The sequence below is a fragment of the Dromaius novaehollandiae genome, chromosome 15 (genome assembly GCF_036370855.1).
Source record: "Dromaius novaehollandiae isolate bDroNov1 chromosome 15, bDroNov1.hap1, whole genome shotgun sequence".
Classification (NCBI taxonomy): Eukaryota; Metazoa; Chordata; class Aves; order Casuariiformes; family Dromaiidae; genus Dromaius; species Dromaius novaehollandiae.
The window spans coordinates 3,005,709-3,031,169 of record NC_088112.1 but is presented as its reverse complement, the minus strand read 5'-3'; the positions used below and the strand labels follow the sequence as shown (position 1 = coordinate 3,031,169).

The following is a 25,461-nucleotide window of genomic DNA, read 5'->3' as shown; positions in this document are numbered from 1 at the left end:
ATCAGAAAGCTATGGGAAAGCAGTGGAACAAATGATTGAAGGTCTCCCAACAAACTTGGACTACCACCCTTCATGAAAGTAGCTTGTGAGCTCCAGTTGTTATCCTAGAAGGGGTTGCCTCACCTCTGCTGAAGATTTAGTTATTTATCTGGGACAGAATGAAAGTTAAGGCAATAGGAGCATCAGAGTTAATGACACCTTGAAGACTGTGAATATGGTAGGTTATCAAAAAAAAAAAAATCTAGTGGTCATGTTAGCTTCTGCTCTTCCAGGTGGTTGTCTTTTCTGAGATGCCATTGCAGTAGACAGAAGCAGCTCAGTATTGGCTTTGCTTGTGGCCACTCCCTTTCACAGTCAATCAAAGCCCTATCTAGGCAGAGACCTTGTTCTTTATAGTTAAAACAGCCAGTCTTCCTTATTGTAAACATGATGGACCTGTGGGAAGTTGATCTCTCTGGCTGAAGTTTGGTTATTAATGACAAAATACTTAAGATGGCAGTTTGCATTTCAGCAGCACCTTTAATTCATGGCTCTCCAAATGCTCTACAGACATTGATTAATGTAGCCTCACAACACCCCTGTGAGGTAGGTGAATGTGATTATCCCCATCTCTATGGGGACACCGGGGCACCAAGGATAAAAGACTCCGAGCAACTGTGCTTTGATTTGACCCAGCACTTGGGCGTATAAGTCCCATTAGGCCTTCAGCTTCAGAGTCATGCTTTTTAATGCATGGGCTTAGCTCAATCAGGAGCCATACTGATTAGCTATGTGGCAAGCCTGTGACTGTCTGGCACAGACTAGAAGGGCCATTAGTCAAGGGCAGCAGTTTATCAGCCAAGTAGATAGTTCCTTGGTGCTCCTTGCTGCTTGGATACTCTGAGAGTTTGAATGCATATCAAAAATACAGTTAGATATCAACCATTGAGCATGGCAGGCTGTAGCTAGAGCAAGCCCTTAGACCCCAGATGGGGAAGCTATGTTGGATGATACAGTAAATGTATTGATCAGAAAGGGCAGAATAACTTATATATAAAAAAAAGCCCACCACTGCTCTTTCCCCAAAGGACAATAAGAATCTAGAAAGTCACTGCTGGTTGTCAAATGTCAGCCTCTAGCTCTAGGTCATTGTCTTCATAGCACCTGCAAAAGGAAAAAAAAACATGATGCATCAGTAGCCTGTTTGGGCTGGCAAAAGAAATTAAGCAAAGTGTTCCCTTAAACAAAATCCAATTTCTAGTTTAGCTTTCAGACAACTTAACAAAGTAGTGTGAATTACTTTCTTGTCAGTACTCTAAGAGCCATTCCAATAATGTACTGCAACATCACCAACAGCTCTACAGAGCAAGAATATAGGGAGCTTTGATGAGAAAATGAGACCCTGACTTCAGAAAATCTAGCTTATTTATCTATTAATTTAATGACAAAACACTCTGGCTCTGGCTAACCCTGGATGATGGCACCTATGTAATACATGGGGTATGCTTGACCCCTTCAGAGTTTAGGCAGCTTTGATAAGCTTCAGAGGCAACCAAACTTTCATCAGGCTCACTGGAACCAGTTTGGATCTCTGAGTTTGATGGTGTTTAATGCTTTTCTGAAGGAATAAGAGAGCAAAGGGAATACCTCAAAGGCAAGCAAGAGAAATAATCCCCAGCTAACTGTATAAAAAGAAAGATTTAACAGGGAAACCTTTTCTGATGGTGGGTAGCTTATGCTGTTGTTCATGTTGATGTTCTTCATGGAGATCAGGGTGATGCTGTTATCCTTCTCGCTTGTGCCTGCAGAGCAGCTGTCAACAAGAGAAGGTATTAAGAGATCTGGTAAATGAGAGACAGGAGTCTCTTTGCACACAATTGCAGGCAAAGAGGCAGGGCTGAGGCAGGCTGGCACGTTGGACCTGGGTAGATTTGGGAGTTTCCTGCCTCCAGGTGATTGGCTCAGGTGCAGCCCATGAGTGGAGACAGGTCTATCCAAAGCCTAGAATAGCATTGTCTCCAGCTCTGGATTTATGGTCCTGGCTGCACCCCCTGAGACTGAAAATGTGGACCTGCTCTTGGATCCATTGCCATAATTCAGGCACATTCCTAGCAGTTAAATTCCCCATGCCATGCCTGTGTTCAGAGGTCTCTGGAGAAAGAAGCGGTGCATTCAGATGAATTCTGATGCGCAGCCGGTTTGCCTAGTGGAAAGCACCACTGGTGGGATTCCCCTTTCTCCCTAGCCTAAGGGCTGGGATTTGCATTCAGTGCCAATGCAGAGTGGAAGATCTTGGGGATTAGGGTGCCTCTGGGCACAGTCCTCTGCTGATATGTCCTGCCTGAGTGGTTGCAGATCACTTAGGTCATGATCATTAAGGGTATTTAGGAACCATTAACATCATTGTGAATTTAGCACCTAGGGACCTTCCTCCCTGTGTCCTTTCACCTTTCTAAAGCTGGATTGCTACCTTAGTAGGAAATTATCAGATAGAAGAGCAGGAGCAAGAGCTTTTGGTACTTGGTTACACTTTCTCCTCACTTGAGTTTCCTTCCAGTTTCTGTTTCCTTTTGCTTTCCCTCCTGAAGCCCCTCCTCCTAGGTTGTGGTGATGGGCTGTGAGGTTCAGGCAGACCATTCTCCACTTGATGTTCCTCTTCCAAAGGCCTCTGTAGCAGTGTCCCCCTTCTCCCACATTTCCTGATAACAGGAATAGGGATCTTGGAAGATATTTTGGGGGACCTGATCTCCTCTCACTGGGATTGCTTTGAGATTCAGAAACCCAAGTTTGGACCTCAAGTCTATATTTAGGCAAGGCAATGCGAGTGAACTGCTCTTTTGGGAGGTGATGAGCCCTCACAGTTATCAGTGCAGCTCTAAAATCAGGCCCCTAAATAAGTGACTGAACTTCTAGCTTTGACTTCATCAGATACAGGGTGAGGCTGTTGGCACTCAGTTTTTACCCTTCTCAAAGGAGTCCTGAAACACTTCCTTCCCCCTGAAATAACCAAAGCCGCCTCTTCTTGCTAAAATTGGTTCTGGAATAAAATACACGCTTTCAATAGGATGTGAATGAGCGAGGTCAATGGACAGCCTTACCTCTCTGATACCATGGAGCTCCCCGGCTTCTGCTTATCTGGGGGGTGGGGGGTGGAGAAAAGTAGTTGATATGTAGGTGAGAACATCACAGCTAAGCAATAAGATACGTCAAGTCAGCTGTATTGAGAATTGCATTGTAAAGGATTATAAACGACATCCAAATGAGATTAGAGCCACCATCAGATACTTGAGAGTTGGTTAGAGAAACTGCTTCAACTAATTTTGCATTTTTACGGGCAAGACTAAATGTTTTGCTGCTTATTTAGTTGCTGGCTTCCTTTGAGCTCTTGGTAGTTCTCCGTCTTGCCGTAGAGCAGCCTTGCCCTCTAGTGGGCAGTGCTCAATGAGGATTGGGATCCTGGGGAAAATGAGTAGCAAACTCCGCAACTGCAGCATGAAGAGTTCTGGCTCAGGTATAGTTCTGATATAGAAATTATTTTTTGTACTCCTTAAGCCCATCTTCAGCTGCAAAGAGGAGCATGAAGTAGTAAAGTCTGCTGCCTCCTAAATGAACAGCACAAGGATGTACCTGAAATTCCTAAAACCCCAAATGGGCAGGCAAATACCTTCTGAGTCCTTTGAACGGTTACACTTGAACCTCAGGCTGACCACGCTCACAAGGATGATCACAACCACTATCAGGATGACTATGAAGCTGATGACACCTGGGGATGGAGGAAAGAATCGTCTGCTGTTGATATGGCAGTGTGCCTGCCCTTGGCCCCGGGGGTAGTGGAGGGACTTTGACCCAATGAAAATTCGGGTCAGAAAACAATGAATCATTCATCTCTTAAAATGAACATGGTATGTAATATCCAGAGAAGTAAATAATGAATGGAGTGAATGGCTTTATCTTAAATTTTAGCCTCAAAGGGCTTTTGATGAATATTTAATTGATAATACAGTTCCAAGAGGGCAGAAGTCAACCGGACTACACAAGGGGTTGATTTGGGTCAGTATGTCTCTTAGTTGAGAAATCTTATCTTAAACATTTGTAAAGTCAGATAAATACATAATGTAAAGGGGAGAGACAAGCTAGAGGCTCTGAACAGTTTGTTATCAGTCTCATAAACCAATGGCCAGGACTCCTTTTGGCTCCCCTTGGAGGATATAAACAAATGATACTTATGAATTTAACACTTAGAAAATAATGCTTCTGAAATAAGATTTTCCTATAGCGCAATAGAAATGCGCAAATTGTTTTTGCTCTTTGGGGAGGCAGCAGAGAGCAGGGAAGAGTGGGTGTCTTAAGGCTAACCCATGCCTGTCTTCAAAGCCACTGTCAGATTAAGGTATGGCATCTCTTGCTCCATCCTTGCACAATCTCTGAAGGATGCAGAGGACTTGGTTGCTCCCTGCCAAGTGAGACATAAAATGTATGGGTGAAAGCAGTAAGGCAGGGCTGGGAATGCAGTCCCAGCAGGTTTGCAGGAGAAAAAAAGATTGTCTAAGCTTCAGGGCAGGTAGTATATTTATTCTACGCCCTGTTAGGGAAACCAGGGCATGGCATGGGATAATCTGTGCCGCTTGCTGTAACACAGAGCTGGAATGTAGCTGGGGCAAATACTGGTGCTGGGAGCAAGATCTCAAGTTCAGACATGCCCTGATGGACTTTCAAAATGCCTATCCATGGTATTTTAGGCATGAATGGGAGTAATTGTTACTTAGATTCTTTACTGCCTGATGACAGATCTTTTTTTCGGAGAGTTTTCTCTTGCACTGAAACTCCAGAGTTGGACATGCTGAAGAGGAAAACGGAGGAGCTGTTCCCTTGGGAAGCCTAACTGCTGAGGCTGGGTGTCCAAAACTGACTGTCTTGGCAGAACAGAACTCCCCCCTTCTCCCCAGATGACAAAAGAACTTACCAAAAGCTGCCACCGTCAGTGGTGTTTTACCATCTGTAGGAGTAGGCGTGGGCAAGTAGCCAGAGGACTCCGGTGTTGGGGTAACTGTTTGTGAGGTGCCTGTGAGGGGAGGGGGAAAAAAAGTAGCTTTATATAAAGGTTTTCTTCCAAGGTGAGAAGACAATTCCTAGCAAAGTTATCACTTCACCTTATTGAAGAGAATAACAGTGGATCCTGGACCAGCTCCATCACTATTAACAGCAAAGTGACCAAGACCTACGTAGGCATCAGAGATGGCCTTAGTGAGGCCCCTTTTATCAGCAATCTCTGTGAGCAAGTGATATTCCCATCCTTAGTGTCTTCTGCTGGGGTGGCAATGAGGAAGCTGAGCATGGTAGGTAGAGGGGATTGATCTGGTGGTGTATTTGAGGATGGGGCCTGTCCTGTCTCCCTCCTTTTATAATCTCTAACCATACTAGTACCTTTCCTGCCTTGACTAGCCACAGGTCTTCTCGAGTTGGACAGATTGCCCAAAAGAAGTGCTGTTTCTGTGCAACTTTACAGATTTTTCAAGGACTAGATGGACCAGCCAGCAGCCCTCAGGTGCTCTGGTTAGCTCTTCACCATGCCGCCTTGAAGACAGCAGTATGATGGCATTGCTGTTGGCTGTGAGGAGGACTGTAAAACATCCAGTGTTACTTAGTTCTTTGTGCAAGGAGAAAGCACCTTGAATTGCTGATGTTGTAGTAGTCTTGCTTCTCTTGGGCTCTTGACCTGGACAGAGGAAACATAGAGCATGAGACTTGTACTCATCCAGGGAAACAGGGCATTCATTTTCAGAGTGAAACCTCCCCACCAAACATACTTTGTTCTATTTGCCATACCTAATGAAAACTCGGGGAAACGAGATTAAAATATCTGTCACTGTTGAGATTCAGTTTCTGCAATCCCAACAGTTTTCAGGCAGATACAGCAATTAAATACCGGAGCAGCGAACTGAGGAGGTTACAGATTTGACCTTGCTTACAAATTTTAAATGAGACTGGGCTTTCTCCTCCCCTAACCAGATTGTATTTTTAGAAGTTCTGCAGAATATGGGTGTGGGTTGACTGGTTGGCTTGCCTTGGACTTACTGGATATGTTGTCTGCATACCTGCAGACTGCATGTTATCTGGAAATATTTAAGCTACCTTCAAGAGAGCTGATTTGGACACCGTATGTAGTCTAGCTGTGGCAGTGTAGAGGCTTGTTCAGCCAAGGACTCCAGTTCTCAGCGGGATGAACTGGCTTATATGAAGCTCTTTGGTTTGTGACAGCTGCTTTCAATGCCTGTGTAAGCAATTTTAAAGCCAGCCTATGTATTTCACTTGTATAGTGATGCATCCTTTGCTTTTTGGATCAGGATGTTGAAAAGCCAGAACTAATTATCTGCCTTGACCTTACTGAACAGCTACAAGCGTTGTCAGGATGCTAAAATTGATACTTCAGGACTTCAGAAGATCATTTATAGTCAAGCAGGATCTCCTTTCTTCCTTTCCCATCCCTTCCCTCCTAAAAACAAAATTGGCCACAACTATGTGCTACCTGAAAAACCGTAAAACAGCTACTGTCGTTCTGAACGGGAGTGCAGCTGTCCTATGGGCTCCCACAGAGCTGACTTGAAACTGGATTTCCCAGCTTGCAGAAGATATCCATGTTTTAAAATGTCATTTTGTACGAAGTCAGAAGAAAAGGTGGAAATATGAAATCAAGATGTGGAAGAAAGCTACTTGCAAATATAGGAATAAAGCCTTCCAGCACATTTAAATAAAATATGGATTCAAATTGGCTTCACTTTGGATATGAGGAAAAAATATTATTGCAGTTAATGAAGGATCTTAGCATAGATGAAGCATGTTCTCAAACAAAACTTTTTTCTGAAAGAACAAATTTAACTTGCTCAGAAACCAGTAACCACATGGAGCAGAACAGTCCTGAAAAACGGTGGCTGGTTATACCTACTGCTGTATATATATTTTTTTAACAGCCGTCAAACCCTTTGCTTCATTCTGAAGTTATTCTTTTAGCTACAGTGAGTAGAGAGCAAACATGGTTTGAGCCTGGCCTGGATACCTAGTTCTTGGGAAATGCTGAGTCCCACACAACAGGAGGCCTCACTTCTGGAAGCATCAGCAGCATTTCTATAGTCAAAGATGTATTGCACTTTTCCGATAAAGCAGGGTTATAATTAATATTAGTCTGCCGTAAAGGACTCTTGGTTTGTCTAGGCACAGACATGCTGGTTGGACATCTGTGCAGGCAGAGCTGACCCCAGGATTTTAACCTTGCATGAGTGAAACTTGGGGAAGATGTGGGAGGAGGGCAGAGAGTTTCTCATTCTTGATCAGTCCAGATTCTTGAATCTGAATCTCTAAAATGAAGGATCAATGTGGTTATCAGATTTAAGTCTTCCCACTGACTTTCCTGGAGTCTGCCCTTATTCTGAGAAAAGTCTTACTGAATTCTGTATTTTTTGCTTACGAGCAGGGCTAAGCACACTGCCAAAAACAAAAGGAGGACTTTTTTTTGCAGGGTGTTAAAAGGGCCACCTTGTTTCTAAATGTAGATTACTCTTTCAGCTCTTCAAGTTCATCTCAGTCAGAGGATGTTAAGTGGATTTGGTCTTCTGTTTTATTGACTGCTTATAAGGATGCTAGAGGTGATTTTGGGTGTTACTGATGGCTCAACCCCTAGTGCTTAAATAACCTGCACCATGTAGATGAAGTAAGTTAATTGATAAATTTAGACAAGGTTTCATTGCATTCCTCTATTTAAAAAAAACAAACAAACAAAAAAACCACCAGAATACCTTGTGTTGGTGAGGCTACTGTGTTTCTGCTTCCATTAGACTTTTCATCTGGATAAAGAAAACATAGGAAAGGAGACTTAGCATAATTAATAACAGTTTCAAGAGTTTTGGAGAGCTGTTGGGTTGCTTGGCAAAGAACTTTGTTTCTAGGCATGAAATTTCCCCTCCAGGCATAAATAAAGCCATCTGGCTTGCAAGCCATGTCCTGCTCACGGAGTCATCGGAGAGAGCGTGCATAAGACATGAGTTTGGGAGAGCTGTACCAGGGAGACTGCGGATGCCTGTAACTCCTGAAAGCATCACCTGGGGCAGAGTGCCATCTGGCTTCCCTGATGTGGGCTGGCTCCAGATCCCAGCTGCGTCCAGCCCTGTGCTTTTGGGGAGCTAGAATGAGCGGCTTCTGTCAGCAAAGATGGTGAGACTGCTTCAAAAGAGTGCTACCACTGAGCAATTCCTGTGGTGTGAAGTGGCCCGGGCTTTCTGATGCCCCCAGAATCTCTTGGATAAGGGAGGGCTCACAAACAGGAGCACTGATCCTGCATGAGCAAAAGTGTATTGGTTTTCCATAGTTGTGTGAAGGCAGCGGCAGGCACTTACCCGGCACGGGCGATGTTAGTGTTGTCGCAGAGGTGATAGAGCGCTTGGTTGTAGTAACCAGGTCCAAAGAGGTGAGATTCAAGTCGGCTGTTGTTGCTGACTTTACTGAAGTTGAAGGCTCTGTAGAGTAAGCACAGGGTTATTTGAAATAGCTCTACACACCACGGCTTCTGTTCAGAAACAGCTTGGACATGTTTTTTTGAAGTGAATTCTCAGGCCCCTTGGGGATTATGGAAAACCTACTAGGAGAAGCATTGAGCTGAGCAGACAAGGAAATATCCTTAGTCCTGCTCAAGCTTTGGTACTTTGACATTAACTTTTGCCTTTTTGGCAAGGCCAGTCAGAAGTGTACAGAGGTGCTGAGCTGGCAACTCAAGAGGTACATGGCAAAAGTTCAGTCTAGTTTTGCCACCACTTTTTTGCACTTTTAAAATAAATATTTTCATCACTTTTATCACTTCATCACTTTAACTAGCTAGAGCTGCCTGGCACCAACATGCTGGCCTGCTTGTTATGACGTGCTAGCTTTTGTGTTTCACTTCACTGGGAGTCCCTAAAAAGCACAAATAGTTTATTTCTTGCAATGGACTGAAGACTTCAGCATTTTTTTCAACCTCATGTTGAAAGCAATGTGGTGAGAACATGAACCCCGTGCATCTAGAACAACATGGTAGGGGGGAAAAAGCTTTCAATAAACCCTCTGCAAGGGAGAGTGGATCACCAAGTTTGGTTTTATAGGCAAGCTATTTGTCTCAACTCCTCATGGCTTTCCAGTAAAAATGAGAAAGGAATGATACTAGTTGTAAGTTTTTTACTTTTTAGGTTTTTTTTTTTCCCTTCCTTTCAACAAACTGTTTCACCAGAGTATTTGCATTTAGGAGTAAGTTTATCTTTTTTTGCAATGCATAGGAGCAGAATCTCAAACATGCTGAGTGCTGGGCAGATTTTTTGGAACTTAACTTTCTCCATTAAATTTTGGGGTCTCTTTGAAGGGTAAGTTATGTGTAGAACAGAATTTTTCAGACAGAGCAGGAATTACATCTCCAAAGATCTCTCAGTGGAAGAACAGATACGAGTCTGGAGTTGGAGAAATCCCATTGCATATTATTTGGATTTGGTATATTTGCAGACGGAAACATGGAACTTTTTGCTAACAACTCACTGCTCCCACTTCCAGGGCTCCTATGTGACCGTGACACATGGTGGTGTCCTGAAGCCGGTTGCAGCAGAGCGGGAGATCAAAAAAACAAGGATAAGGTAAGGGAACTCTGCAGAGGTTCATGCTACTTTTTAAATGTCATCTGCCATTGTGAGCGATTTGATTGCTGTTTCCATGGAAATAGATAACAAAGCAAAACAGTCATCGTTAATGACTGGATTGAACCTAAGGCAGTGTTCAGTCCTTGTGCTGTCACAAACACCGTGCTGTTCAGGACAAGCCTCTTCGTGCCTCCCTTTTCTGCTTAGAGAAATGGGGAACACATCAGCCTGCTCTGTAAGTGAGGTGCTGAGGCTGTGCAAAGCACTGGAAATTGGTAGTTATTTAAAAACAGTGTAGTCAGCCTTATCAAGAAATCAATAACAATAAACAAGCAGTAAATGTAATGCGGGGAAACCCATAACAATGGCTTTATTACTGTTACTTCCGTTACAACAATGCTCAAGAACCAAGGCCAGACCTGGTCCGTGGGGCGCCGTACATGCACACGCTGCACTCGGACCCAGCAGTCCTTGCACCGAAGAGCTGCTAAGCAAAGTGTGTGGTGGCAGGACACGGTGACGCAGGTGCAGCCCAACCTGCCTCCTCGGCTGGCGTCGTGCATCCCTTGCGCACACACAAGGCAGTAGCTCCAAACCCAGGGTTTGCCCCTCTCTGTGAGGATCCTGTCTGTGTTGTGACCCTGCTTCTCCCCACTCAATTCGGTGATTTTTTTCCCCCATTCTTACCCCTGTCCCTTGACCTTTTTGGGTAAGCTGGCTGGATCAGAAGCCCTTATGCCACAAAATCTTCTTCTTCCTCCCCATGACAAAATCTTTTCCTCCCCACCACTATACTCTTCTAACCTGCTTCTGGACAGCCCAAAAGGACTGATGTACATACAGACCATTTACAAGCTTCCCAGGATGCCCTCGGGGTCCAAAAGCAGTGCAGCTGCACTATCTGCTCCTCAGAAGAGCTCTGATAGTCCTGCTACCATCCACTGTCGTGGGGTGTCTGTAACAGCCCTTGGAGGGAGGAAGAGGAAGGCACAGAGTACTTCTCCTTTGGTATGCCTTACCTGAGGTATGGTTCTTTACTTCAGGGCTGTGTGTTGTTGTTTGAGACCGACCTGTAACACAAGCAGAGAGTCATGGAGGTGACATCTTCTACACAGGTGCTCCTTGTTGGCGGGGTCCCCTTAGGGAGGTTTGAAGGATGGGACAGAAAGAGGCCGTTTTACTCGATAAAGCTGAGAGGGTGACGGGAGCAAGAGGTGCTAAGGAGAGCATTTGTCACTGATGCTGGTGTAGAAGCGCCATGAGCAAAGGGAGCGTGGCTCTGAGGATCCCCAGAGGAAAGCATGTTCCCAGAGAATGGCTAGGAGACAGCTGAGAGGAAAGGGGGAAGCAAAGGCAAGACAGGACCCGTGCCTTGTCTTCCTCCCTTCACTCACTCTGCTTTCAAGGGGCCTCCTGAAATCGGTACTCCTCCCTTCCAGACAAGGCTGGGCAGAGACAGCAGAAAATGGGCTGTGCCTAGGGTCATGTATCTGGGGTTAGGTGTCTTCTCCACAAGCCTTGGAGACTGAGGGGGGGCTGGTTATAAATGTGCCATGCAGAACTGGGCAGCGCAGGGTCCTGTGAAAAGGCACTTTAGCAGATTGGGGGGGGTGGTTGAATCTGGTTCCCATTTGTGAACTCTCCATCTGCATCCACACGTGGGCACGCGCACACACGTACAAGTGGACTTTTTAAATAAGATCAAAACCCAGATGGTACCTGCTACAGTGTGGACAGAAGGTTCTGTGGAGGTTGTAGTACCTGAAATGAAACAACAACAGTTTTAGTGATAGTAATGTGTGACAGTCTGGCACACACCAATGCATCAGGGTTCTTGCTGGTTGTGTGGTTTGGGTTTTCCCCATTTTCTGTAGGGACTGACTTTGAAATACGTCGATTTTCCCAAAAGCATTAGCTAGGAAATAGTAATGAACACTTTGAGAGTGTAAAGCTATTTGGTTAAATATGAGATATTAAGTTTATTCTGAGCAAATTACTGCTGGAGTATATTCAGCTGGGATGAATGCACTCGTCTGCCCATCCCCTCCCCAGAGAGAAGCAGGGTGGGAAAAATCCGTCTCTGGGAGCCAGGCTAGCTGGACATGGGAAGAGGGGTCGAGGGTGTGTCAGATGAAGCCAAACCTTTAGGCAGCCTTCCTTTGCTCTTACATGAAAATGCAAAGCAATATAAGTGGTGTCATTCCTTCCCCATGAGCTCTTTCTTGGCAGAGAAAGGCCATTTGAATTGGTTCCTGAAGCTGCTTAAAGAGTTAAGACACTCCGGAATGCTTTGTTTCACTGAGACCTTGATGGATGGGACTTGTAAAGCTCTCTAGACTGTTTTTCTTCCTGTCTCCTACCTTCTGTCCCCTGCATTTGCCTCCTAGGGAGGTGGCTGAGGCCTCGTGGCTGTGTTAGTTCTCACATGGTGAACTGGCAGGAGGCTGCAGCTTATGGACTGACTCAGAGCAGCCTTCCCTAGCAGGTAGAGTTAGGATGGTCATGGATGGGGTTAGGTTGGTGATGGAGACGCGTATTGCACAGACTGTGTCTATCCCAGATAGATACAGATTTTTTTTTTTTTTGGTTTTGAATTTGTGCCAAGGCATCCCTCTACCAATCCTCCATGTTGTCGACTCTTAGGATATCTGATGCTTTTCTTTAAGCCTCAGCGCCTGGAGTCCTATGATAAGCTGAGATGCCATTTAAAAAGGAAAAAGAAATGTCCAGTTCCCATAGCTGGGGACAAGAATGAGAAAATGCAAGCAAAATTTACTTTAAATGCTCAGAAATCAAAACTAGCTGGTTTAATTTTGAAAGTGTGACTGAGTTTCCTTTCTTTAATGCACACGCTAATTAGCATTTTAATAATTATTGCTGGTGATACTGCCACTGCCAAAAGATTCTTCAAAGAAATTAAATTGGAGCTAAAGAAAGCGATTGAACCGGATCCCCGCTGGTGATCTGCCTCACTGGAGTCCCGTGCGAGCTGACGGGTCCTAACGGGTTCAGGCAAAAAGCGACGGCAAGAAACACCGACTCCTTGCAGCTCGCTGTGCCCTGTAATGCCGTACAGCAGCGCGTGTTTGAAGCGGTGGGCTGGTCGGGTGCAGTGCCTCTGCGGGAGGCCTGGGGGGTCACAGGAGGGAGGGATCCAGCACAGCAGCAACGATCGGCTAGACTGCTGTCCAGAGCAGTGCTTGCCCTCCGGTTGTGTTACAGCCTGGCTCTGCGGTCTCGACATGCAAGATTCATATCAGCTGCTGTTATACCTCTGTCACGAGCGGGCCTGCAAGAGAGCTAATCTCTAGGCTGCCTTTCTCCCCCAAGAGAGGATCAGGAGCTTCTAAAGCCCTATTGATCTGATCTATTTTAGATTTCTGCCTTCCAGTGAAAGGAGCCACAGCCTGCAACATCCTGTTTCTCGCCCGGAGCTATAGAGGTAATGTAAATAAGCAGAGTGGTAGGCGCCTACATTGTGTTGTGGACGTCTGAAAAAGGTCAGGCGAATCCCACCCCGACAGTGGCATAGGTCTGGAAGGAGAGATTGCAGCTGCTGTGAGCTGAGGCTTGTTTGCCAGGGTAAGCCAAAGCAGGCTCTGGCTGGAGGAGCTGTCAAACGCAGGGCTGGTTTTGTCCCCGTAGCCCGTGCAAGGGAGCAGTAGAAGTCCTCAGCGCGCGGTGTGTGCGGGTTATTGCAGCTTGGCTCAGAGCCCAGCCCCCGGGGGACTGTCTGGGTCTAGCGAGCTCCTGATTGATGTCGTCTTTCTCATGTAGCTATCTTGGAGCCCTAATTGTTTTTTCCTCTAAGGCTTTATGAAAAGGATCCCAGCCCAACCGGAATCAAAACAGTGTGTAAACCACAGTGAATGCATAATAAAACAATCGCTTTTCAGATAGGGTTTGCCTGTAAGAATCACACCTGACTTGAAAACTCTTCCTTGCTTTTCTGTTCTAGCTTACTGGGCAGCAGGCTGGCAAAACCTGCCTGCGTAGCAGCACTGGTACTGGGAAATATGCTTGCTGTGGATCTCTCCAGGGCCATGCTCTAGACAGCTTTCACTCAGACACCTGCAGAGGAGAGAGCGTGAAAGGATGGGACTTGTTTAGCCCATAGATAAGACTGAGAGGAGACATGATGGCAGTCCTTAATAACCTAGAGAGGAAGGGGCTAATCAGTTCTCTACATCCACTGTGAACAGGCCAAGAGAAAAGTGAGCTAAACCTGCAGCAAGAGAAAGGGAGGTTGGACAGTAGGAAACTTTAACGCAAGGATTTCCTAGGTATGACCGCATAGAAGGACTGCAGGATATCCTTCTTTGGAGGTTTTAAAGAGCAGGTTAAATGTACATCAGCCTAAAAACATAGGCAGGGTTGTGGAGAGAGGCAACATCACTTAGTGAATCAGCTAGTATAACTAAAAAAAGAGTCTTTTGGGCACATGATGCTGCTTTTGAGAAAGGGGAGTGCAGCCCTGTCTCATGGGATGCTGTGGGGCACTGTCTGCTCCCCAGAAGCCCAGCTGGCTCGGGGAGGAACGCACAGTAACTTGGGCGGTTTGCATCACTTTGCCAAGTTTTCTCTCTTGCTTTGGTGCTGCCCTTCCTCTTCTCAAACAGCATTACAGCACAAATGTTCTGGATGTAGGTTTGCAAATGCCTTGAGAAGTGCTCTGTATATGTTCAGCACACAGTAATGTATCAAAATCACCATGGGGCAAATATCCTCTGGTAGCTGCAGAATTCAGGCAGCCTCTCTGTCTCCATCGTTCCCTTACAGAAACCGAAGCTGTCATCCTGTCACTTCAGTGGGAGAAGTAACCGCCCGTAACAGCGTATTTTCTTCTTGAAATTGTCATAGCTTTTTGTAGTGTCCATGTCGCGTGAAAGCATCAGGAATCACTCAGATAGCTATTGTCTTCACTCCGTAACTTCCAGACAGCTTAGCTGGTGCTTAATATGCTTCCTTAGAGGAAAAGGGAGACAAAGAGACTTCTCGACTGGCAGCTTATTCATCCTTTTTTGGTATAGTTAAGGAGAAATCTGAATGTTTGAATTGGGCCTCTGGGGAACAGGAGGAGGCTGAGAGAAAGGAAGATGACATTGACTGCTGCCCTGTACTGTTAGATCTGGATGGGGCTATCAGAGGTGGCAGCTCAGGTACCCCCAAAGTAGTACAAGAGGAAGAGGATCCCACTCGAAGCTCTTCCACCACAGCTTAGCCCTTTGCTGAAGGCCAGAGCAGAGCACTGGCTTGTAAGGAGAGATCACAAAATGATTTGCAAAATTAAACCTTGGGGTTATTATAAATAAAAACAAGTGAGCAGGTGTTCTCCATGCCCAGTCTTCTGAGGTTGACTGAGGCTTGTTCAACAGCCCTGCTGCTGTATCCTCTCTTGTGCGAGCATAATCTGCTTGGGCATGTGGTGCTCTGGATCATGGCGCTAACGTGGCCAAAGAACAGTTCAGTGAAGGTGTTGTTTTTTTAGCTGGACCAGTTCCCCATGCAGCTAGCGCAGCAGGAGGGGCCACGGCGGGGAAGGGGAAGAGACTTGAGGAGGCCTTGCTGCCATGGAAAGGTGTTGTGGAGCGGGATGCCTGGCCTCTCTGAGCCACCTATGTCGGGCAGGGAGGAGCGGGAGGGATTTCTCCCCTCGCCGCTGACCTGAATTTGCTGATCAGTCCAGCTCCTGCTGGAGGGCACAGCTCCCTCTCCCTGGGGAGAGGTGGGAGGAACAGGAAACCCTGAAAAAATATGATGTCAAAGAAAGCATCAGATCTCCCCCATGTCACAGGCTCTGGACTTCATCTGGCCAAGTAGATATGGACCCGTCTGCTGCCTTTGTGCTTGTGCGTTGCAGAAAAGTGACCAGTCTTGCTGTGAAGAGGCGGAGGGATGGAGATCTCCCTCTTGGGTCTTTGTTCTCCAGTAAATTACTCTGGCTTCTATAAACACAACAGCACATTATTTCTGCATGGAGCATGTCTGGCTCCGACTCCTGGCCCCTGCTTCTTGTTATGCCTTCTCTGCCAACTTAAATAATCCAGAGTCCTGTTGCGTCAGGTGTTTTTTTCTTGGGAAGGTGCTTGGCTGCCATGATTGAATTGGAGCTAAGAGGTGCAGACATGCACACAACAGGAAGAGACCCAGCGCGTGTTTTGTGGGGCCGAGCAGCAGGATGGGTAAGTACAAAAGAAATGCCACGTGTCGCAGCTCCCTGCGGGCTGGCCCGGGGGACTCTTGTGCCGATCGTGCTGCGATGCTGACGGTGGCACCTGGCCATAGTGCCGTTTCCTCCCTGCGTTTCTGGCAGCGCAGCCCTGGTCCCTGTGTGGCTGGTCCCTGGTCGTGGCTGCTGTATAAACAAGTAACAGTAATACTCAGGACACAGCCAGCCTGGCTGTAATTGCAGTAAACATCAAAGCCATTTAAAGGGCTCGCCATTAAGTGTGAGCGCTGCCAAGCTATTTGTTGTTGACTGTTTGGGGGCAAGTGATTTACAGTTAGATTGTGCAGTTTTTAGGTGGAGACTGGGAGCTCGCTGAGGGATTTACGATAGGAAATACTGCTTTATGCTCTTGCTGTAATGGGAAAGTCCTGATAACCGATCAGAGCAATAGGGCCTAAGAAAAATGTGTCAGAACTGCAGACGCCTCTCGGTTCTCTGACTCCGAACTAGGGTCATCTTCAGTTAATTTTTTCCAGATGATGAGGGACAGGGAAATTTTGGATTTATGTTATTTGCAATATTCCTTTCCTGATGTTAGATGCGAGTGTCACCTTTGGAAGCCGAGGGGCCCTTCCACGTAGCCTGTTCTCAGTGGCCCCAGCAGCTGAGAAGTTCCCAGAGCCAGCTTCTCGCCCTGCTCTGTGCACCACCCCTCAGTGTAAAACGAAGAGAGACCAAATGAGTTTTAGATATTTCTGCTTTGGTATCTTATTTCTGGCAGTTTTAGGCATTTGAAGAGTGGTTTCTTCAGCTCCTGACCAAAGAGAGGCACTTTTTAAAAAGACTTTATGGCATGGCCTCAGTATAACAGCATAGCTGCACATTTTCCCTTCTGCAGGAGAGACCTGGACCAACTGTTGAAAATATTTCAGCAGGCTTGTGCTGTCCAGTCTGTGTGTTGACAGATTGATGGATTCACAAAAGAGGATCTCTGGGACTAGTATGAAGGCACAGAGACTGGGACTGATCCTATCGCACTCGGAACTGGTGAGAGAGGGGGACCGTCTAACCCCCTTGCAACATGTAACCCTGGACTCGCTGTCCTCTTCTCCTTCCCCAACAGCCTCTGAAGGAGAAGTGTTGTTCTGCCTGTTTCTGCATGGTGTATTCCCTGGCAGGGAGCTCTGCAGCCTGTCTGGCACTGTACGGGCTTGCTACACCAACATCACCCTTTGCTATTAGGATGTATAAACAAATGCTTTCAGAAAAGAGATGGATAAAGGAGTCTTCTTCCTGTAGTACCTTCCAGCTCAGCCTCTCCAAAGCACTTTAGCTAATGTTTTCCTAACAACCTAAAATTAGATTTTTCAATTCATATATTTCCACTTCAGTAAAATAACCCATGACAAAAATACGCTGACCACTTAACACAAATTGCAGCTGTTTCCTGGGTGGAATGCAGCAGCTGTTGAAATGGAGATAGCAGCACCGCCACCACGTTTGACTTTTTCATGAAGGAAAACCCTGTGTTAGAAACTCTGGAGAGCAGTGAGCCTCGCAGAAGTCTAAATTCCATTTTATTAGGCACCAGACAGGCACAAAAGATGCCTCTGCCCAGAGGGACTCACAGCAGAATAGGTAAGGCAGAAGATGCAAGGGAGAGAAAGGAAAGATCGCTATTCTTTCCACATGGAATTGATAATTGGCAGTCTAAATCAGATCCCAGATCAACAGAGGTATTTAAACACTTAATTGTCCAACAACATCAAGGAGCTTGCCAGCTCACTGCCGTGGTTCTAGATTGAAATGACTTGGCCAAAGTTTTGTGGAAAGTTTAGAGAGAGCCAGGAATTAAATCCGGATCTCCTGAATTGTTAAAAACAATCTTATCCTTCCTCTGCCCCTCGAGGGCTGAACCCGGGTCCGGGCATCCTCTGAGCATCGTGCTCTCTTCTCTCTGGCGAGCTGTTCTGGAAACAGAGCACTCTTCTATCGGAAGACAATTAAAAGCTACTTGACTTTAAAAAACAAGCCAGAAGACAAACAATGTGGGGAAACCACATGCACAGAATGGGCCCTGCCACATCATGGTGTATGCTGAAGTCCTGTTTTCTCACAAGCAACACAAAGCCACCCCTAGAAGAGTAAAATGGCATGGTTTTCTCCTGAATGCAACCCCCACGCCTGGGCTATGCTGGTCTGGGCCACCACTGCTCCATAGTGTGTGGGGAGTAAATACACACTCCAGACAGGCTGCTGTCCCAGCTGCTGCACCGTGAGCCCCCCAGCTGTTTACTGGTTCCAGTTTCCTCCCAACCTGGTTGGTCGAGAGCTGTATGTTTGCTATACTCAATGATACTGGTGCTGTGGGTCCTGCCATTCTCCTGGCTGTGTCGCTGTTGGGGTTTGGCGGTCTGTCTGGGAGTCTGGTGAAGGAATTGCGCCATGCCACATTCAGATGAAATAGCCTGAGGGGAGCGAGCTCTCCAGGCTGACCTCTGGGAGCCAGAGCCCAGGATGTGCTTCTTGCCTGCCTGTTGTTCTCATACTTTTTTATTTTTAATAGTAGTTTTCCCCAGCAGATCTCAAAGCACTTTACAGAAGAGTGGGATGGTGTTAGCTCTGTTCTGCCTTTTTTTTTTTTTTTTAAAATACATGGAGAAACTGAGGTACTGAATAAGGGACAGGAGTTGCAGGCTGGTTCAGGAGCACTACTTTCACATGTTAGGTTGCCAGCCAAGCTTCTGCCATCGTGCAGGTCACGCTGCATGTCGTCCTCATTATTTTGTAAGAGTTTTGTTCCTCACCACATGTAGTGTGCTGTAGGAGATCTGCTGCTGAATTTGCTTATTCAGTACACATCCAGACAAGCATCCACAAAGCCTTATGACAGCACATGTTACCATCCCCTGCAGCAGTACAACCAAAGTGATGGATTGGTGGTAGGGTGTCTCTGGCAGATACATTTATCACTTCTCCTAAAGTCGTGGATGCTCTTTGCCTCAGTTTTCATGTTTCTGGGATCCCCCGAGTTTACTTGGGTGGGGAGGATATTGCTGACAGTAGATGGTCTGTGCGGTGTTTGTGATACACCCTGCAGCAGCGTGGCCTGCTGGGATCTGTTCAGCTCCCACCTGGTGACCGAGGCGAAAAAGGTTTGTAAAGGGCCAGTGGCATGGGGTGTTCTTATAATTCCCATTCTTTTCATTTCCTTAAGTCTCTTAGCTTGAACCTCAGGGGAGCAGCTGAAGGAAGAGGTGAAACAGTCCCTGCCTGAATATATTAATTTCACACAGCATTGCTGGGGAGGTATTTTACAGCTTGCTCCCTGAAATACTTAGCCTGAGTGAGAAGAAGCTGTTAAAGCTCCTTGAGCTGACAAACTTCATCTGGCTTCAGTTTTTAGGTGAATTACCCCATAGATATCACCTAGGTTTTATCCACAGATTTCAAAGCGCACTACAGAGCAGGCCATTTCATTAGCCCTGCTTCACATACGAGGAAACCAAGGCATGGGAGTCTTATGTGACTGTCTCAGTGTTAAGTGGCAGACACAGAAGGCAGGACACTGACAGGCCAGTGGTCCTGTGTCCCCATCCAGCACACCAACTGTGACATGCTGCTTCCCTGATTTCTATTCACACTAATGTCAGTGTGATTCTAAGATGTTTAGCTGCTCCAGAGCCACCTGTAGTCAGCATCTTAGAGGAGCTTGTTGAATCAAATGTTTTTGCTCCAGTGTGTCACGCTTATCAGTGCTGGGATGGGTTGGCAGTGCCAGGTTCATGGCTAGAGCTGGGACAGTTCCTCTGCATTTGGTCAAGCTGCTGGTATTTGTCAAAATAGGCCTGATGTTTTACAAGCCTCTTTACAAACCTGTTTCTCAGTGCAGGACTGAGGCTGGGTCTCCTCACACTGTGACCTAAGTCGTGCTGCAGGCTATAGGGGGCATGAAGCATCTCAGCAAACCACACTTCCCTGTGCTGCTCATGTCTCTCCTGCATGGTCCTTCTTTCTGCTGGGCAAAGCAGGACCTGAGAGAGTTCAGCCTCCCTGAAGTTCTAGCTTCCCTGAGATCAGGGAGGTGAGATCCAGGCTGTCCTGTGCATGCCCAGGGAGCCTGGGAGGCTTTGGGAGAGCACGGCTGTTTTGTCAGCTCTTGGCTGGGTGCCATCGCCAGCAGTAGTGCTGGGCCGGATCAGGCCCCAGCCTTTGCCTCCTTCCCCCTCTTATGTGGGGATCTCTTTGCCTGGGGCTGTGTTGCCTTGGGAATGCAAAATCTGCAGTTGTGCCTGATCTCAGTGTGGTGGGAAAGGCGAGGAAATCTGATGAGAGAGAAGAATGCTTGCATCTCCTTCCTCACCCAGTGGTGGCTGGTCCCCCCACCAGAAAGGTTTGCCTAGCTTGCTCTGCAGTTGGGTGGACATGTTCCACGCATCTGCAGCTTCCTGTTGCACACTGCTGCAACAGCTCAGCATGAGCACTCTCTGCCTCCTCTTTGCATGGAGTGGTAATCCATAGCTGTTAGCTTGACTGCCCAGAGAAATCTGCAGTGTCCCAGTGGACCAGAGGGTATTTGGACTTGTTGCTAGCAGGGACCATGCCTTCCCCCCTCTGTCTGTACATGATGTGGAAAACAGGGCTCAACACTTTAGTTTTTCAAGGTGGGCCTAAGCTGGTGTCCTCAGCTGAAACCCCAATACCTAAGAGCATTTTGATTTGAATCTTGCTTCTGTGCTATGATGTCCCTGTCCCTTCACTGTGTCCAAGATGAGCGACCTTGATCTCGGTGAATTGGGTCCCAAACCAGTGAGTTGAAAGTAGTTAGAAAATTATTCCTAAACTCTGAAATCCAACTGTTAGTTAGGTAGTGGCATTTAACCACGTCCCTGGTTTCACCCAGTTTCTAGCAAGTTTCACCATCTAGAGGCATTAAGGGTCAAAGTTTCCTTGAAACTTTTATACCTCCAAACACCACCACAGCCAGAGATACCGGAAAGGGCTTGGCTCTTCATACTCCCTTATCCTATGCTAGAATGATTCAGTGGAAAGGTAAAAACATGATCCCCTGAGTCCCTAAGTCTGCTGAGCAGGCTAAATGAGAAGTTCCTTCTCATAGTGGTGGTTGGGTCATGCTGAAGGGGCTCATCTGGGAAGCAGGCTCATTTTCATGTCCCTTGAAACTGGAGTAACTAGACCTTCTAGCTGAGGCTTGGCGGTGATGCCCTTTGCTACTGTTAAACAAGGCATTTTCCAGGCTCAGCTTAAGAACAAACATTCACTTTCCAAGCAGGAGCATCCTCCATGTTGGATTACCAGCACTATGTCCTCTGAAGACACCTGCTGTTGACTCACCTATTGTAAGAGAACATAATTCCTGGAAACAGCGTGCAGCCGCTTGTATCAGCTTTGCAGAGAATTGTCTACAGAGTTACGTTTTACTAGAAGTGAGTAGTTTGCTTTGTGAGCAAACATTTCTCCTAAACACCTCCTCCTTTGCTGTTCTCTTGTACACTAGATCAGGGTCAAACTAGCCTCTCCTGTTTGGTCAGGGAGGGTCAGGGAAGGATCTTGGGGTTCCTCTCAGGCATCATCTGGTATGGTCAGGGACTAGCGAAGGAAACATCTGTCCATGCAGGCAGAGGAGACTTGTGCTGCAACTTAGTGGAGTAAGAGGCAGGATCTGAATGAGATGCCTTCTCTGGCACTGCAGTGGGTGCTCAAGCTGCTGAATAGCAGTGCTCCATCGCTTTGGACTTCTCTGGCCATGAGCCTTACGTGGGGAACAAGAAGGGGGTGAAGCTACCCTGGCATTTCGCCATGCTGCATCAGGAGGGATTGCTTTCTGACTGTAGTTCCTCCTGACACCCAAAGCACTAGTGATTTTATTCCCAGCTTTACTGAGAATACAAACTAAAGGGGTCTGCACTACGGTCTCTGCCACTACAGGCATCTAATGTCTCTTGTCAAATATATTTTTAAAAGCACTGTATTTTGTTGTTATTGGTGTTGGCATAATTTTTTTAATGTGATTTTTGCAACTCCCTGAGTGCCTAAAGAGAGGATGTATTCTGTCCTCCTCTTCTGAGGAACACAGGCAGAGAAGCAGCAAGAGTCAGCTTTAGGATGCACTGGTGTGTAAATACCTTGTCTGGAAGGTCTCCTGTTAGATTGATGCCCTTTAGTGGCATCCTATGTTCTCAGTTATATGTATGTCATATTTCTCGTGGCATTATCCAGTCACTGCCTCTAGTGCAGATAAGGAAAGCAGTAGATGGACTGGCAATGGGAAAAACCTGCGGGATTCTCATTAGCTCCCCATGAGGACATTTTCAGTGGAAATCTTTTGTCTGGAAAATGCCAGTCTGTTGTAATGGAAACTGTTCATAGGAAAAGGTTTGTTTGGACATTTTTTTTGTCAAGCATTTATGAGGGAAAAAAGGTTGGAAACTTCCAAGACTTCTCATTTCAGCAATTTCAAAATGACAGTATTTATTCATTCCCTTTGAAATAACTCTGAGCTTAGAAATTCAAAATAATGAATAACAAAACTTGCAAAAAGTAGAAAAGGCCTGTGCTGAAACAGACAATTACTAGTTTTCAACGAGCTATTCAGCCCGACTTTGGGACTACTGGCTTGTGATATTGTGATTTTTGGCTTTTCATCTTGGTGCAGTTTGGGAGTTCTCAGACTCTCCTGCAACAGGGAAGTTTTCCCCACCCTCCTCTGGTCCTCGTCTTTCCCTGCTCTTCTATTACTGTCTTTCCCTGCTCTTATACTACCCACCCCGTTTGTAATAGCTGCTCCAGCTCTGGCCTGGAAGATTTCACTGCCACATCAACACCATCTTCATGGCCTTATGGGTATTTTGACTGTACCCTGTTGTGCTCCAAAGCAAATTATGTCACTGCATCAGGGCTACCTCCATCCTTCTGATGCATAAGGAGACCACTGAGCTCTTATGTCGTGTTTAAGAGCCCCTAGCCCCCTCCTTTGGTTACTTCTGTGTCGGATAGCCAGGAGCATCACTGATCAGTCCTCTGCCTCTTTCACTCAACCTTCTGCTTTCCCTTGTGCAGAAACATTTCCCCCAGTTAGTGGACTACTGTTATGAAGTAAAATTCAGCATGTACACCTGGGTGACTTTGCTCTCAAATTAAAAAGAAAAACCCTGGAGCCACTTCGGAACTTTCTATCAGTGGCAGTACAAAACCTGAGACAAAATACGTGGAAGTGTTGAAGGCCAGTTGCTTATCGGATGTCTGGATTGAACCCAGAGTAGGTACAAACGTACCACAGCAAGCGTTAGTAATGCTGTTAGCATAGGCTGTAGGTAGTGGCCCCACTGGGATAGTCGCTAGCTGTTGTGCACACAGCTGGCGAAAACAGTCACTGCCCCAAAATTTTAAGCAGAATGCAGGGACCAGAGTTACGGACAGGCAGAGTGAGTCACTGAGGGCTGATGGACAGGACGGTGGCAGACTGTCGTGACGACATCCTTACCACCTGATCCGCCAACTGCAGAGGTTAAACTGCGAGGTTAATCTCTTGGGACACGGGGCGAGCAGCCGAAAATCCCGCATGTAGGCAGGAGGGGGGTGGATCTCAGTATAGTGCAGGTGATCCAGAAAAGGTACCCGAAAACCTGTGTGGCATGCCCATCCCACGCAGACCATAACAAGTATTTTTATGGGAAAAGCAGCATTCTGGCCAGGCATTAAAAAGCCTAGTGGCATGGCGAAGGGGCCTCAAAGGCCCTTCTCTGATATTGGGCAAAATTTGCCCCTCTGCTGAAGCCAGCAGTATTGCCCCCTACTAGAAGAGAAAATTTCCAATCTATATGCTCTTGCTCCTGACAGTTATACCACTAGTAATTAAAGATTCAATAGCACTGTTTTGGGTTGTATGGATTGATTTATTATCTGCATTCTGCGCCTTTTAAAAATCCTGTTATTACCAACAGAGTGACTCTAATCCTTATGCAACTTCTGTGGTTTAATGATAAGAACCTTGGATCCAAGACACATGGTATTATTATTTTTAGATTGCTAGCAATTAGAAATGGCAATAATGTCGCAGTCTATTCCTTCGAATGCTTTTAAACTCATAGCTACTTCAGCCATCACCAACACAAGATATGCCTTACAATGAAAGAAAAAATCACTGTCATATTTCAGAACAGGAGACTGATTCCATGCAAGTACATTTGCTTTATCCCACATCGTAACTCATATGTGAAAGAAAAGTTAGAATCAGAGCTATTACAGATGAATGATAAGTGTATTGCATGCAGAGTTCTTGCACATTGCTCTATGTTCTTTATATTTACATCAACAACAGGAAAAATTAAACTTAATCAAGGAAAAAAACTTTCCAGGAAAACTATGTCTTGTACATTTAAAAGTACTGTAGTTCTACTTTTAGCTATATTTGCAAAAATGCCATTTACTACAAAATACATCAATATCTCAATACTTCAACAGAAACAATCGTTTTGTTAACCAGGAAACTGGCTGTTTTATTCCACTGCAGTCCTTCTCAAATAAACTGCACAAGCTAATATGGCCAGATATTTCCAAACAGCCTCCTGCTTCTGGCTCCGCATTTAAAGGCTGAGCTTTCCAATGGCAGCTACTACAGATTCGAGTCTCTGGCCAGTTGTCTTTGGTGCATACGTGGAAGACAAGCTCTGAAAACCTGCCTGCTCTGCACCGCTGAGCCTTGCTCGGGATGTGGCTGAAGCACCTTACCTCTGACAAGAACACAGCCAAATAGCCACAGGAGCGGATGGAGAGACGCAGCCAGCATCTTCTCGGTAGCTCGTAACTGTCCAGCCCTGCTAGGGCTCTGTCCATACTGAGAGTGAAAAAAGGGTGAGGAGAGATTTGCCTGCCTGGGTTGATTCTTTTAGAGCTTCCTGTTAAAGAATAGAAGGAAACAGACTGAATCCACAAGGGAACTCATGCCACGGAATTGTGTTTTTAGCCCATTATGGTTGAAAAGGATATGAGGCATAGTTTACCGAATGCAAAGGAAACCTTAGCATCATTTTGTTAGGCAATTCAGTTCTCATAGTGGGGGAGAACGGCAGCGCAATGTGCACAACGGTCCTCCCTTGCTTCGGGCCTCAGTTGCTTCTTTACGGTGCTGGTTTTATCGGAAACCGTATATTTGTGTTGAGGGTACGCTGAGCACAAAGCTGGCACCTTGGGTTCAGCTCTGCTCCTGGCCTGGAGCAACCCGCTCCTCTGCTCTGTGTGGAGTAGCGAGGGCCCCGGGCTGGCCTGGTCCTCCATGGGCGAAAAGCTGCTCCCGGGTGCCGTCAGAGGAGCCAACCGTCCCTCTCACAGGAGAGGGGACTCTCTTAAATCCTCTGAGAGGGGTTAGAAATGGCCGTTGGCAGTATCTGCTCCTGGTGGGTACCCAGGACACGTCGAATGTTGCAGCAGCATCATTTCCCAGCAGGACATCCAGGCTTTGAATAACCCTACCCCCAGCCTAAATGCTGCTCCCTACCACAAACGCGCTCTGTTAGGGGGCTGTGCCTGAGTTTGTGCTGCCGTTTTGCAAAGGGTTCATTGCCTTCCGTGGCGCTGAAGCCTGGAGCCGAAACGAAGGCAGGCAGCACGTGTGGCTGGGCAGCTGACGCCCCGTGGCAGCTTCGA

At 46.5% G+C, this 25,461-nt stretch overlaps 2 protein-coding genes across 5 annotated transcripts in view; one reads left to right on the top strand and one right to left on the bottom strand.

The window, feature by feature from the left end:
• SMIM33 (small integral membrane protein 33) overlaps nucleotides 1-25,461 on the top strand; it is a 34,550-nt gene that overhangs the window by 3,169 nt on the left and 5,920 nt on the right. For 3 of the 4 annotated variants that reach the window (XM_064520798.1, XM_064520797.1, XM_064520799.1), the window contains exon 2: nucleotides 9,544-9,623. The gene's annotated coding sequence lies outside the window, so the exon portion shown is untranslated. Of the gene's footprint in view, nucleotides 1-9,543; nucleotides 9,624-12,992; nucleotides 13,069-25,461 lie in introns of those variants that run through there. The other variant, XM_064520801.1, reaches the window with a different exon arrangement.
• Nucleotides 494-24,680, bottom strand: ECSCR (endothelial cell surface expressed chemotaxis and apoptosis regulator). Its single transcript, XM_026097710.2, has 11 exons — nucleotides 24,547-24,680; nucleotides 11,346-11,387; nucleotides 10,646-10,696; nucleotides 8,367-8,486; nucleotides 7,770-7,817; nucleotides 5,648-5,695; nucleotides 4,943-5,041; nucleotides 3,644-3,742; nucleotides 3,078-3,114; nucleotides 1,693-1,792; nucleotides 494-1,143 (listed from the first exon to the last, which is right to left on the bottom strand). Exons 1-11 carry the CDS (start codon nucleotides 24,602-24,604, stop codon nucleotides 1,135-1,137), a joined length of 711 nt encoding a protein of 236 aa, XP_025953495.2. The 5' UTR covers nucleotides 24,605-24,680; the 3' UTR covers nucleotides 494-1,134.